This window comes from Polypterus senegalus, chromosome 5 (genome assembly GCF_016835505.1).
Source record: "Polypterus senegalus isolate Bchr_013 chromosome 5, ASM1683550v1, whole genome shotgun sequence".
NCBI classification, from domain to species: domain Eukaryota; kingdom Metazoa; phylum Chordata; class Cladistia; order Polypteriformes; family Polypteridae; genus Polypterus; species Polypterus senegalus.
The window spans coordinates 165,333,740-165,349,139 of record NC_053158.1 but is presented as its reverse complement, the minus strand read 5'-3'; the positions used below and the strand labels follow the sequence as shown (position 1 = coordinate 165,349,139).

The 15,400-nt window shown below is 37.1% G+C and overlaps 1 protein-coding gene across 2 annotated transcripts in view; it reads right to left on the bottom strand.

Annotated features, from left to right (window-relative positions):
- The window catches only part of itgb1a (integrin, beta 1a), a 91,065-nt gene that overhangs the window by 15,129 nt on the left and 60,536 nt on the right, over nt 1-15,400 (bottom strand). For both annotated transcript variants that reach the window (XM_039753570.1, XM_039753571.1), the window contains exons 5-9: nt 13,033-13,203; nt 11,978-12,216; nt 2,932-3,087; nt 2,452-2,547; nt 90-179 (exon numbers count right to left, since the gene is read on the bottom strand). In XM_039753570.1, the coding sequence (XP_039609504.1) occupies nt 90-179; nt 2,452-2,547; nt 2,932-3,087; nt 11,978-12,216; nt 13,033-13,203 (752 nt within the window). The remainder of the gene's footprint in view (nt 1-89; nt 180-2,451; nt 2,548-2,931; nt 3,088-11,977; nt 12,217-13,032; nt 13,204-15,400) is intronic.

The following is a 15,400-nucleotide window of genomic DNA, read 5'->3' as shown; positions in this document are numbered from 1 at the left end:
AGTTTGCAATATTATTATAATACAACAGAACAAAAAACAGTGTCACTTTGTTCTCTACTGGCTATTATTGTCAAATCTTATATACTTACGTTATAAGCATCGATAATCAATTTGATAACATTGCTGGAGTTCGCAGAAAGGGTTCCCACAGCAGACTTTGGTATGAGATTCTTTAGTTCCTGAAAGCAGAACAAGACTATGATACAGCATGTGTAGATAAACCTTACTTACTTTCAATGTTAAACATTTTTTAAAATGGAAGTCAACTCAGCAATGCAAATCAAAGTCCATATGACTTCAGCTTACTGAATCTTGAACTAATTTATCCTGACATTCACCTGCTAATTGTGTCCAGTATATTAATAATATATAGTTACAGCAGCATACACAAGACATCTTTGCAGCTATGACTGCACTTATTTATCAAATTGATAATATACTCTGTGATTGATTAGGAAGGGGCCACTGAAAAGAAAAAAAAAAATTCGCCTTTGTCTATCCCGAATTAATATTTGGAAGCCTCCATACTAGTTTGCACTCACACTCTCTCTCTGCTTTTATTACCATCTACTATTTGACTCTTCCTCCCTTCTCTCTAAATTCCATGTTATAATCTGGATGGCACCATGTCTTAATGTCCCCAGACATTCAGTTTTGTTTTTTCACACACACTCTCTAGTTCTCTCCCCAGTGTTCATCAAAGTGTAAATCAGATAACAGCACTAAAACCTTTCATACATGGTACATGAAGATGACTGACAAAGGAAAATACAATGATACATCAGTCCTTTTACTGTCCTCTGCAATAGCCTATTTTGTTACTGTTGTATTTTGTGAAATTACATCATATACAGCAGTGTTTCCCAAACTCGGTCCTGGTGAACCCCTATGGCTGCAGGTTTTTGTTTCAACAAGATTCTGTTTTTTAAATTGGACTCCTGGGCTAATTAAGTGAACTGATATTTCCCAGGTTCTGTGTTTTGGGAACAATATAGAAATTAGAAAACTAAGTTTGCTAAAAAACAAATATTAAAATGTACCAAGCAGTTATATAGGAATAATGTATTTTTTTTTCTTTTTAACAGTATTTTCATCTTGATTTTCATTCTACTTTTCTAGGTCTTCTAATTGTTTAATTGATCCAACTTTTACTAATTAGTGGGTCTGACTCTAAAGTAGTTGCAGTCTTTGATTATTCAGTGTTGTTTGCCTGCGTGTCTGATTTGCTCGTTTTAAATTGTCATTAATAAGATACAACGAAGGGGGAAAAACTGCACAGAGAAAGTGCAAAGTATAATGAAATCAACAAAAGAGAGTTAAGCATTATAGCAAAAGTATAAATATTTCTAAATATCTTATAAATTTAAAAATCATGCTGCTAAGCTTTTCTGAATGTCGAATAAAAGAAAAAAAAATACTAAATGAGATCAGTGCTATCAGGTGTTGTCACTGATTAGGAATCTGGTTGGAAAAAAAAACCTGCAGCCACAGGGGGGTCCACCAGGGCCGAGTTTGGGAAACACTGATATACAGTCTGTATTCATGTCAGAACAAAACTCCCATTTCTTTCATACCTTGAAGCATTTCTTTATTTTTTACAAAATTTTCCTAAAGACTTTGTCTCTGTTCCAAGGCTGAAAAAACAGTATGCTTTTATAAGTATGCAATCACATAGCGTTTAAGGCATTGAACTTCAAAGCCTGATGTTGTGAGAATAAATCAAGCTACCGAGACAGTGTAACCATGAGCAAGTAGCTGGTGCTCAAACTGGAACAAACAAAAAAAATTCAATTCAATTGTCTCTCTCAAATATTGTAAGTCACTTTGGATAAAGGCACCCACTAAAGAAATGTATTACTTATTAAACAGGTGAGGAATATAGAAATATTTGTCTCTCTACTTGTATATAAAAAAAAAAACCAAAACACTATCAATCGAATTATTCTGCTCATTTTAACATTCAAAACAGGATAGTTAAATCTGAATTTAGGCACCGATTACATTTAAATTTAAATAAGCATAAACTTATTTAGAGCTTTGTTTAGTTCTGTGTTTTTTAGTTTTGCTAATAAATATTTTATGAAAACCTATAAAAAGCAACAGTTAAAATAAAAAGTAAAAACAAACAAAAAATAGCATTTGTAAAGGGTTATACTTAAAATAAGAATTTAAAAATGGAATATCATACACCATGTTATTACATACTCCCAATTCATCCTGGTTAAAATTTTGTATGGTCTCCTCTGTGACAACTCAACCACACAAGACATTACAACGAGGACAATTTGGTTTTAGGAAAAGGCAGAATTGGAAATTAAGACCATATGATTGCAAAGCAAGCTGATACTCTCTGGATGTTTTGAGCTGTAAAGCTGTAAATAACACATAACAGCGGCAGTCCATATAAAACAAAATAAGGAAGACACTTTTCTTCTTTTCAAAAAACCTTACCTTGTAAACAGGCTGGAATTCCTCAGTGACAGCAAAAATTGTTTGAATGTTATTCTCACTTAATTTTTGCACAAGATGTGCAATGGAAGGGTAATCCTAAGGGATGCATTAATTAAAAATACATTAATAGTCTACAAATACACTTGAAAATACATTTATTACATAGGTATTGTCAGCATATAAAAGAATAAATAATAGATAAAAGGCGAAGGCTCATTATAAAAGAATACTTCTCCAAACATTCTAAAAATAGTATGCAAAATGCCTCCACTAATTCAAGGGCTGATTTTCTCAGCTCAGTTTTACACTGTACATTCATCTCTAAAAATATAGTTCTCCTCAAACACTGGATTATCATGCAACTCAATATCAAAAGTATTTATGTGTACACTTACTATGATGTAAAGTGTAATAAACTGAGTTTTAATTTTAGGGTACTGAAAACATAAAGTACTCACTCATATATACAAAAGTACTCACATAATAATGGCTCATGGTGTACATGCCATCTTTCAGGTGACACTTTCCATCATTTGGCAAGACTATCCCACCTAGTTTCCCATCCCCAGCGAAGTGGAAACCAGCATCCGTAGAGAACACCAAGAGTCGTGTGACATTTCTCCAACCAATAATGTCCTAAGGAAATATTAAAATAGATAAGATATAGACAGTGCACATACCATTTCATCAAGTGTACTTGTAAAGGCCCAATGAAAGTGTAAAACAGCTTAAGTGTGTAACGTTTTTAAGAGAAAAAAGTGCACACATCAGGAAATCTGTTTGCCTTAAGTAACTAAATTCATTTTTTTACATTGGTATGTCATATGGAAATTTGTATTGTTGTCCGCATATTGACTTGGCAAAACTTTACACCGGATGCCCTTCCTGACATAACTTCCCATTTATCCGGAATTGGAACCGGCACAAAGAAACACACTGATTTGTGCATCCCCTGTGGCTGGGTTTACAAATTTCCATACCAGATCGGTCGAGCCCCCAGTTAAGAATGACCGCCACAAGTACTGTTAGCCAACAGGGTGCTGGCGGAAACTGGGCTACTCTTGGCTGAAGAAGGAGAAGAAGAGGAGTGGGGAGACGTGTCTGGAGGCAGGAGGAGAGGAGGAAAGTAAAGAGAGTCGAACTAAGGGTAGGAACTTTGAATGCTGCCATTCAATATATGTATAACTGGTATACATATATTGTATATTATATAACTGGTAAGGGGAGAGAGTTAGCAGAAATGAGGCAGAGAAGGAAGGTTGATATATTGTGCATGCAAGAGACTAAATGGAAGGGGAGTAAGGCCAGGTGGATTGGAGGTAGATTCAAATTGTTCTATCATGGTGTGGATGGGAGGAAAAATGGGGTAGGAGTTATTCTGAATGAACAGTATGTCAAGAGTGTTTTCGAGGTGAAAAAGAGTGTCCAGCAGAAAAATGATTATGAAGCTGGAAACTGAAGGTGTGATGATGAATGTTATTAGTGAATATGCACCGCAAGTTGGATGTGCAATGGGTGAGAAAGATGATTTTTGGAGTGAGTTGGATGAAGTGATGAACAGTTGTACCCAAGGACAGAAAGTGGTGATTGGAGCAGATTTCAATGCGCATGTTGGTGAAGGGAACAGTGGAGACGACGAGGTGATGGGTAGGTATGGTGTCAAGGAGAGGAATAAAGAAGGTCAGAGGATAGTGGATTTTGCCAAAAGGATGGACATGGCTGTGGTGAATATGTATTTTAAGAAGAGGGAGGAACATAGGGTTACATAAGAGTGGAGGAAGATGCACACAGGTAGATTACATCCTATGCAGAAGAGTTGATCTGAAGGAGATTGAAGACTGCAAAGTGGTGGCAGGGGAAAGTGTAGTTAAGCAGCATAGGATGGTGGTCTGTAGGATGACGGAGATCAAGAAGAGGAAGAGAGTGAGGGCAGAGCCAAGGATCAAATGGTGGAAGTTGAAAAAGGAAGACTGCAAGGTTGAGTTTAGGGAGGAGGTGAGACAGGCACTGGGTGGCAGTGAAGAGTTACCAGACAGCTGGGAAACTACAGCAGATGTAGTAAGGGTGACAGCAAGAAGGGTGCTTGGTGTGACATCTGGAAAGAGGAAGGAGGAAAAGGAAACCTGGTGGTGGAATGAGGAAATACAGGAGAGTATACAGAGAAGAGGATGGCAAAGAAGAAGTGGGATAGTCAGAGAGATGCAGAAAGTAGACAAGAGTACAAGGAGATAAGGCAAGGTGAAGAGAGAGGTGGCGAAGGCTAAAGAAAAGGCGTATGATGAGTTGTATGAGAGGTTGGACACTAAGGAGGGAGAAAAGGACCTGTACCAATTGGCTAGACAGAGGAACCAAGCTGGGAAAGATGTGCAGCAGGTTAGGGTGATAAAGGATAAAGATGGAAACATACTCACAAGCAAGGAGAGTGTGTTGAGCAGATGGAAAGAGTACTTTGAGAGGCTGATGAATGAAGAGAGAGAGAGAGAAGAGGTTGGATGATGTGGAGATAGGGAATCAGGAAGTGCAATGGATTAGCAAGGAGGAAGTAAGGACAGCTATGAAGAGGATGAAAATGGAAAGGCCATTGGTCCAGATGACATACCTATGGAAGCATGGAGGTGTTTAGTAGAGATGGCAGTGGAGATTTTAACCAGATTGTTTAATGGAATCTTGGAAAGTGAGAGGATGCCTGTGGAGTGGAGAAGAAGTGTACTGGTGCAGATATTTAAGAATAAGGGGGATGTGCAGGACTGCAGTAACTACAGGGGAATAAAATTGATGAGCCACAGCATGAAGTTATGGGAAAGAGTAGTGGAAGCTAGGTTAAGAAGTGAGGTGATGATTAGTGAGCAGCAGTATGGTTTCATGCCAAGAAAGAGCACCACAGATGCAATGTTTGCTCTGAGGATGTTGATGGAGAAGTTTAGAGAAGGCCAGAAGGAGTTGCATTGCGTCTTTGTGGACCTGGAGAAAGCATACAACAGGGTGCCTCGAGAGGAGCTGTGGTATTGTATGAGAAAGTCGGGAGTGGCAGAGAAGTATGCAAGAGTTGTACAGGATATGTACGAGGGAAGTGTGACATTGGTGAGGTATGCGGTAGGAACGACGGATGCATTCTGCGTGGAGGTGAGATCACATCAGGGATCAGCTCTGAGACCTTTCTTATTTGCAATGGTGATGGACAGGTTGACAGACGAGATTAGACAGGAGTCCCCGTGGACTATGATGTTTGCTGATGACATTGCGATCTGTAGCGATAGTAGTGAGCAGGTTGAGGAGACCCTGGAGAGGTGGAGATATGCTCTAGAGAGGAGAGGAATGAAGGTCAGTAGGAACAAGACAGAATACATGTGTGTAAATGAGAGGGAGGTCAGTGGAATGGTGAGGATGCAGGGAGTAGAGTTGGCGAAGGTGGATGAGTTTAAATACTTGGGATCAATAGTACAGAGTAATGGGGATTGTGGAAGAGAGATGAAGAAGAGAGTACTGGCAGGGTGGAATGGGTGGAGAAGAGTGTCAGGAGTAATTTGTGAAAGACGAGTATCAGCAAGAGTGAAAGGGAAGGTCTACAGGACAGTAGTGAGACCAGCTATGTTATATGGGTTGGAGACGGTGGCACTGACCAGAAAGCAGGAGACAGAGCTGGAGGTGGCAGAGTTAAAGATGCTAAGATTTGCACTGGGTGTGACGAGGATGGATAGGATTGGAAATGAGTACATTAGAGGGTCAGCTCAAGTTGGAAGGTTGGGAGACAAAGTCAGAGAGACGAGGTTGCGTTGGTTTGGACATATGCAGAGGAGAGATGTTGGGTATATTGGGAGAAGAGTGCTAAGGATAGAGATGCCAGGGCAGAGGAAAAGAGGAAGGCCTAAGCGAAGGTTTACGGATGTGGTGAGAGAGGACATGCAGGTGATGGGTGTTAAAAGAAGAAGATGTAGAGAACAGAAAGATATGGAAGAAGATGATCCGCTGTGGCAACCCCTAACGGGAGCAGCCGAAAGAAGAAGACGACGATGACGAAATTGGTATGTCAAATAATTTTACTAACTGAGCTGCAATTAATCACAAAGGTGCTTTAATAGTAGGACCCACAAATAGATTAGCTTAGATAAATGTTATTAATCCCGAGGGGAAATATAGGTGCATATAGCAGCAGAAACATAACAAGAGAAACAGACTCCGGACAAATAATACAATCAATCAATCAATCAACAAACAAGAGTATATTGTGCATAACCTGCAAAATGAACTTAAAAGAATACAAGTATTTAGTCTGGGACATCTGTGGGAAGGGACTGAATTGCCTGATAGCAGACAGAAAAGATTCCATAGTCTACACAATCATCATAATGTGTATTTGAATGAAAGTGACATCAAAGTATGAAATATCTTAAAACTAGTGCTGAGCGGTATACCGGTTCATACCGGAAACCGTTTATTTTTGTTACGATATAGATTTTTCTTATACCGCAACACCGGTTTAAATAGTCTAAACAACGTTCGGAACGTGGCACAGCGGTAAACTGTTTAAGGGGGGGACCATTTTCACTGCTACACTGCTAAACACATACAATGGAGTACATGCGTTAGTGGATGTATTGCGCAGTGAAAATGGACAGAGAACATTCCGAAACTGAAGCTGTAGCAGACGATAAAGTTAAACATGATGACACAGAAGAACTTTTGCCGAAAAAAAAAAGGGGTCATGTCCGTTGCCTGGAGATACTTTAGTTTTAAAAGGTTGGATGTGGACCATTATGTTCAAATCTGTGACTACTGTTTCTATACTACTGGATAATACTGCAAGCCAAGTTGTACTTGTTTTATTTTTTTTCAGTACTGTGTAATGTACCTGGGTACTGTGTAATAGTGTGACAACATTTTGACTTTATTCTCACCATTTATGTCGAGATTAAAGTCGACCTGTTGACTTTATTCTCATAGTTTGTCATTAAAGCAGGTAATCGTAAACTAAACTTCATCATAAAATGAATATTTAATTTACTAGATTTTCTCATAAGTTAAGTCATAAATTATGTAGCACATTAAATGCTTTGTGTTAAGTGTTACCTAAGCCAGGTTAAATCGGTACGTTCTTCTTAAACTAACTTCTTCTTGTACTGAGGAGGCGCCAGTGGCAATCACCGCACAGAATACATCCACTTCATGATATTCCTGCTCCCTGAACAATGTGCTAAGATAAATACTTTATATAATTTTCATGATGAAATGCATTAAAGCATGTATTAATCATGTGGGGGCACGGTGGCGTGGAGGTTGCACTGCTGCCTCACAGAAAGGGGTTCTTGGGTGTACTCTGCCTTGAATTTGCATGTTTTTCTGGTGTGTTTACTCGGCATACTTCAATTTCCTTTCAAATTCATGTAGGATGTGGGGTTTTGTTATCCTATATTGACCCTGCAAGTGTACGTTTTGCTTGTATTCACCCTGCGATGTGCTGGCGTTCAGAATTTGCTCCTGCCTCGCACACAATGCTTGCTGTGATGGGCGCAACCCGCAACCCTGAATGGAAGGCATAATTAAACTTTTTTTTTTTTTTTTAAGTTCTGAACACTCCATGCTCTAAGTTTCTAACTAGTTTTAAGTTCACAAAGATGTTTATCGTGTGGTGATTGGTTAGGTGGAGAAAGAAAAAGGAATGATAGGAGCTGAGGGTTTGGTATGTCAGACAAAGAAAGCACACAAGCAATAAAGAAAGCCCACTCGGAAGAACATCCATTGAATTCTGTGTTCGACCACCAAATCACAAACCCAACATTTACACAATATTTAAGTTAAACCTATGCGATACCCATTCATACATCCAGTTTTTTAGAGCCTCGTCACATCTGCCATAAACTTCTCTACACTGAACATAGACCTGGGGACCCCTTACTGTGAGGGAGCAGCACAACTGCCACACTACCGTGCATGTTGAATACCTGCTTTAATGCATTTCATCCTGAAAATTACATCAAGTATATATCTTGGCATTCTAAATTTTCAGAGAGCAGGAATATCATGAAGTGAATGTATTCTGTGCAGTGATCACCACTGGTGCCTCCTCTTAGCGTGGAGGAAATCAGTTTAAGAAGCGCGTAGCGACTAACAACTGGGTAAGGGAATGCAACACAAAGCATTTAATGTGCTACATTAACTTATGACGGGGTTTGAGAAAATCTAGTAAATTAAACATTGATTTTAGGATGAAGTTTAGTTTACAAAATTCTACTTTAATTCTAAACTAAACAATGAGAATAAAGTGTAAATGTCTACTTTAATCTATACATAAACAGCAATAATAAAGTGGAAATGACGACTTTAATATTTATGCTTATGTCGAGATTAAAGTGGAAATGTCGAGAAAGAAGTCAACATGTCGACTTAATTTTCGACAAAGTTTATTTTTTTCTTTCCTGTGTCCGTATTTTTTTTTTTCTTCACCGTGGCCCTAATACGATTCTGTAGGGCTATACCACAGATAGCATTATAAATGCACGTTGCAGTTTTATTATTTATGTATATAGCTTAGCTTGAAGCAAGGTCCATATTAATGCAATTTGCCTAAATGATGGTTCAATTGGTAAAGATATCATCACCAAGTTGCACTTGTTTTATTTTATTTTGTTTTTATTTGGGGACTACTGTGTAATGCACCTGGGCTTGAAGTCTTGAAGTAATAGTATTATTACTGGAAGTTGCACTATTATTTATTTTATTGTTATTATTTATTAGTTTAAATATTATGCAGTTTAATGATGGTGAAGTTGTTTAAAAAGTCACTTTAACGTGTCAATGGTCAGAAATTGTTAACATTAACAGAAAGTGTAGTTGGTTTTGAAAAATACCGTGATACTGAATTTTGGTCATACCACCCAGCACTACTTAAAACCCCAGACAAATGCTCAATGACAATGTTTTTTGTATCAAGTGTAACAGTAGATCCACACAGACAGGCTGTGTAGGTGTACATTCTTTGCCAAATAATTTTGCATTTATTGGACATACAGTATGCTGAATTAATTAAATATTTTTTCTAATTATTTTTATATTATTTCTTTCCTGGGGAATGGTTAGTTACCAAGAGTTTGTTTTCACGTGGAGGACTAGAATAATGTGAAGGGAAGTCAAACACTTATCCTTTATGCACATAACTATCACTAATGGCATATGTTCAAAATATAAATTTATGTGACACAACATGACTGTCAAGTCACAGGAGCATATGCTTCCCCTCCTCTAAAAAATAATTGTGCCTAATGTTTCTACTGCATATATTTACTGTGCAAGCCCTTCACAACATTTGTCCCAAAAAAAAAATTTTACATTAAGAGTAACGCTACAACTTTTAAGTTCAGTATTTTTCAAGTCAAAGTTACTTCTTCACAAACATGGAATATTTGCATTTGCCAGTTGAAATTGAGTTCCAGAGTTAAGAGTTTTCTATAAAAAAAAATATCTTGCCCACACTGGTGCTATACAACGGAGGCTATTTGGCACAGAGGCAAAGCTTAAAAACTTAAAAAATATGTCCCTTTTTCAAGCCAAGACAGGTGTTGAGTACTGATGTATGTCTTGCAGTTCCACACACATTGTAAAATAGTTTATACTCATACATGTTATTGTTTAACTAAAAAAAATACCACAATTATGAGATGTGAGGTTCAGCCATTTTAGCTGTGTGTGATAGCAACAACTGCTTACCCCACTGAGGGGTGGTTTCCTCTAGAAAGACCAACTCACAGTAAACTTTTGTGCCACATAGTTGGTTTTGTTTTGATTTACTTCTGTATTTACTGTATGTATCATTACCACAAGAAAAATAATACCACAAAAATGAAATTAAATTATTTCCAAATCCTTTTTGATATCACAAACTTGCGTCAGAATAATTGAAGGCATGTTTTTGTATTTAAAACTTTTGTAACTTCCTCTGAAAGCTTTAAATCTTTTGTTTTTTGGAGGTGTTCTGTGCCCTGTAGCTATCTTTGTAAAGTACCAGTGTGGGAAAGATACGTTAGGAATCCCTACAGATTTTATTTTTTCTCCAGCCGTCTGGAGTTTTTTTGTTTTTTCTGTCCCCCCTGACCATTGGAGCTTACTCTTATTCGATGTTAATTAATGTTGATTTATTTTGTTTTCTTATTGTGTCTTTTATTTTTCTATTCTTTATTATGTAAAGCACTTTGAGCTGCTGTTTGTATGAAAATGTGCTATATAAATAAATATTGTTGCTTTAAATGGCAAATTCATATATACCATATTTTTGAAGAAATAACTGCGACTTGAAGAATACCAAACTTATTCTTTAACTGAGAATTGTCTTGTGAAGTTCTAGTACAGTGCTATTTGTGATATTGCCTTAATACATAATACAAGGTAACTTTGTTAAAACTGAATCTTAAGAGGGAGAAACACAATAGATAAGCTGATAAGAACACTCACCAGTAATAGTACGAATACCACAAAATGCTTTTGTATCTGTTCCTAGTGTTTAAAAAATGCACTTATAAAGCCAAGATGCATAACAAATCCCATACAAAAATTATAAATCACGACTCTGTCCTTTAACAGGAATTCTATGTAACAGTGTTGGCAAATTTGTTTTGCCAGTTGCTTCAATGTAGCAAGTGATCGAGCATCAACGTATAACTTCAAATGTGGGTTTATGATTTAAAGCCACATACATGCGGGGTTATGCTCAAGCTTCGAATAGCATCTTTGCAACATACTGTAAATACAAAAAGTTACATTTTTATCTAGGGCAAATAATAAGCAAGGAAGACTCACTCGTGACAAGATCCTTGCTTGAGCTTGAGTAACAAAAATCTGTTGATATAGCCTGAGTGGGAGGGGGTGAACACTTCATGTGGATCTGCAAGAAGCTGTGGTCAGAAGGGAGTATGTGCCACTTGACCCTTATTTGTCTCTCAGTGGTATGTTACAACTGTGGTGCATTTTACATGCTCCATAACAATTCAATATTATTACTCAACTGTTGAGATAATTATTATTGTTCGACGGATTGTTCTTTTCTGCAAAATTCTGTTTTTCTAAATCTTGCACTTGATTTCACAGTAAAATTTCACAAGGATTTAATAACCTCAAAAGCTCTAAGTACTAAATAATACTAAATAAATACACATTTTTCTGCTATGATGAGGCGGTCATAAGCATCAGATTTGCTTTTTAATCATTTTATATGTGTAACATACATCACTCTTCTGTGTGAAGCTGGATAGAACAGCAAATAGTATACTACAAATCAACTTTAGGAATTAATGGGGAAAAACTCAACTTTAGTAGTACAGTGGCACAAGATAGTAACAAAGCAGGCGGCACAGAAAATTGAAAGACTTTGGGATCCCCATTAATTTGGGCTGGCAAGCTCCGTGTGTATTTTACATGCGCTTAACATGTACTTTATGGTGAACTACTGTTCAACCCAGATGGGGCCCCGAAAAAGGAAAAAAAAAAAAAATCCAGGATAGTTTGGAATGAAATCCATGCCTCTCAAGAAACTACTTACACTGCACACTGCCACCTGCATGATTGCATCAAAACCCCCTTCAGGTGAATCCAGGTTTCCAGAAATCTGCTGCTTACCGACCAGTGTGTTAAACTGGTTTCCATCACTGGTAAGACTTAGTACATTCTTATAACTAAAGGGACTGGTGCAGTTCTGATCCCCAGTACAAGGATTCAAGAGCTTTGCTGGAGTGGTGCTAATATAGGGCATCACAGTTTTCTCAACAAAAGAGCCAAAACCTGAAATATAGAAGATAAAAAAATGATTAAATAAGCCTTTATCAGCATCATAGAAAACATGAAATTGAATATAGAAGAACTTATCATATGTTACAGTAAAACCGAAATGAATCTCATCTTAAATACTAAACAACAAATTAAAGTCCAGTAGCAAAATCAAATATTTGTTAAGTTTCAAAACTTTATACACAGAGATTTTTTTAAAAAATTGCAGCATTGAACTTGCTAATGTGTTTGTTCAATGATACTGATACATGACCCAAACATTTATAATTTTGGACAATACTGTATGATCCAAGCCAGACTTCTGAAATCATGTGTTTGGAAGTGACAATGTACCCAATTAACTTGGTTAATAAAGTTCAATGAAGAAAAAAGCAATTAATATACCTTTCTCTACTAAATATGGATTTTAATAATTCACCTTTTGAAAGAGAATTTTACTTGGTTAATTAATCTATGTTAAATTGTTGAATGTGATAAAACACAGTTTAATTCAGGATAATGGACGTCACAACATATATCTACAGTTCTGGACAGTGTCAATCCATGCAGGACCCTATATACTGTATAAAACATTCTCCAACCTACTAATCCATTTTAGAGTTGTATGAGGATGAAGCCTATCCCAGCAATACTGGGTGTAAAGCTGTAGTTATTTGTTATTTAAATTATGATTTGTAGAGGGCAAACATTGCTGAATTCATTCCATAACAAACAAAATAAAACAAAAACATTGCATTAACCCCACAATTCCCCAAATAATTATGTCTAATACAAGAAGATTCTGTAAAAAATAATAATTTTAACTCTTACCAATTCTAAAATCTGAGGTAATGAGAGACATTTCTTCCCTCAGGCTTGTTCCTAAGTTTTTCACATTTTCTAAATCATCTTTCATAGAAAATGAGAGGTCCATAAGATAATACAGATCAATAGGGTAATCTTCTGCTCTTTTGAACTTCAGCTCAAAAGACTGTGGTTCACCTGTAAGAAACAGGAATTAAACCGCTAAAATAAACTCAATCATAAATACATCTGGCACAATATATTGAATAACTGAGCTAGAAATATGGCATCTTCTGTTCTTTCATATTTAATATTGAAACTAAACACTTAAAAAATACAATTACAAACCATGTTAGCAAAGATGATATAAAAACACTATGTTAGATGAGTCTAAAGTGAGATGACATAATATCCCAAAAACTTTTAAAGGCAAGTCAGTTAAAATGTTGCCAATCTACTCCAGACAATACGGGTTTAACATTTAAAACATCAATAGCTCATAAAAGTTAATTTCCATTGTTCATTAATAAATAATAAGTTCTGCAACACTAATAAAAGAAAGTAAAACCACAAATTTGCAAGGAAGTTTGATCTAGGATCCAGCAATTCATGATTATATTAATAAACATAAGGTAAAACTTTCGCTATATCAAAACAACATACTGTACTTGTTATATTCACATGTAAAAACTGGAACCACACTGGTTAATACTACTGCCTCACAGCTCCAGGGGTCTTATTTAAAAAGTTACACAAAAAGAGGCTTGAAATGTATATATGGAACTGCCCACTCAAAAACAAGAAAGCTTATATATATTTATGCCAACAATGACCCATGCATACAGAACATTTCAGAAAAACTGGGAAAAGACAACACCCTTGACCAAGAAAGGAAATGCAGCCAAACCAGCCAAATGATGATATGCATGAATAACAATTTAAATTACGAGCGGTCATTATAATGTCCTTTGACGTGACAAACAAAACATCAGAGGTGTGGAATATGATGTATAGTCTCTATTTTAGTTCCTTTTAAGTGGGACAATGCTGTGTATTTGCACTTAAGAACTTTTTTGGTTTTTCATCAGTTTATATAGGCTACCTGTTACCACTTCTCGGGGAACTGGCAGACAGGTCAGGAATACTTCAGCCAAGCTGAAATGACCAGTGTGCTGTCAATAGCTGAGCAGACATCTGTTTGCGCAGGCAGTTGACCGTGTTTGTCATTGCATTTGCCATAAGACAGATACAAAGCCCAATAACGTTTTGGATGTTGACACTAACTACACTTCATGTGCACCAGCAGGTTGTGCACAGTAGAGTCTGGGGCTGGTTTTCTTCTTGTTTTTATCCTGTAATCAGCCCATTGCCTCCTGTGAAGTAGGGCTGCAAGGATTATTCGACGTAATCGACGACGTCGACTACAAAAAATCGTCGACACGTCATAAACAGAAACTTCAATAGACACTCCTGTCACAAAGAACCACATTTTTTTTTGTAACTGCAATGCACTACATGAATGTCTGGGGGCAGTATTGTTTGTTATTGTTTGTCAAGACTCCACACAGTCCTACCAACGAAGAAGAACACCTGAGGAGAAAAAGAATGTAGAGGAAAATAAACATGGTTGCAATGGCGAGGGGGAAGGAGATGGAAAAAAATTGAGACAGAAACTTTCTAAAGTGAGGGAGCACTTCACCGAAAAAGAAAAAATAGTTGAATGCACATCTGAAACGCAAGCTTCCTGGAGCTGTTTCAGCAAGTGAAGTTAGTGTCACGTGTTAACGTTGCTGCTTGTACTATAATGTGTATATCAAGGTTTTGACAATGATAATTAACGCTTAAACTGACACATACATGGGGGTTAATGCACCCCTGATTGCCACATACTTTTTAGCTGCACTTTTTAAGTAAACGTCACAATTCACAAAGAAAATGTGAAATTTTAATGGAACACATTTTTTTTCATGCAAAGAGCATCACAATTACTGCAACACTGATTATTTTACACACTGCAAATGAACTGTAAAAACTATAAAAAAAAAAAAACTACTGCAACAATATTATATGTTCAAGGTGCAACTGAAGTCGTTGATGAAATTCAGTAAATCACCGAGCCAACTGCTCTTGAAGTGGCAGCATGCAAACACACAGAGGTAAACGCTGATGATTGCAGGCTCGTCTAGTGCAGCGGCTGAATCCCAGAGACCGTGCAGCTACAGTTCTGTCGGGGCCAGCAATAGTCACAAGCTGGCAGTTCAATGAATGTACGGCACTGACTGATCAGCTCCTGGTGCTGCCAGATTGCTCTGTGAATCAAATGTAGCCGGTTGTGGAGTTCAATGAATGTACATCGCCGAATATACTCGCCCCCTGCGTGCTGGTAAATTGCACT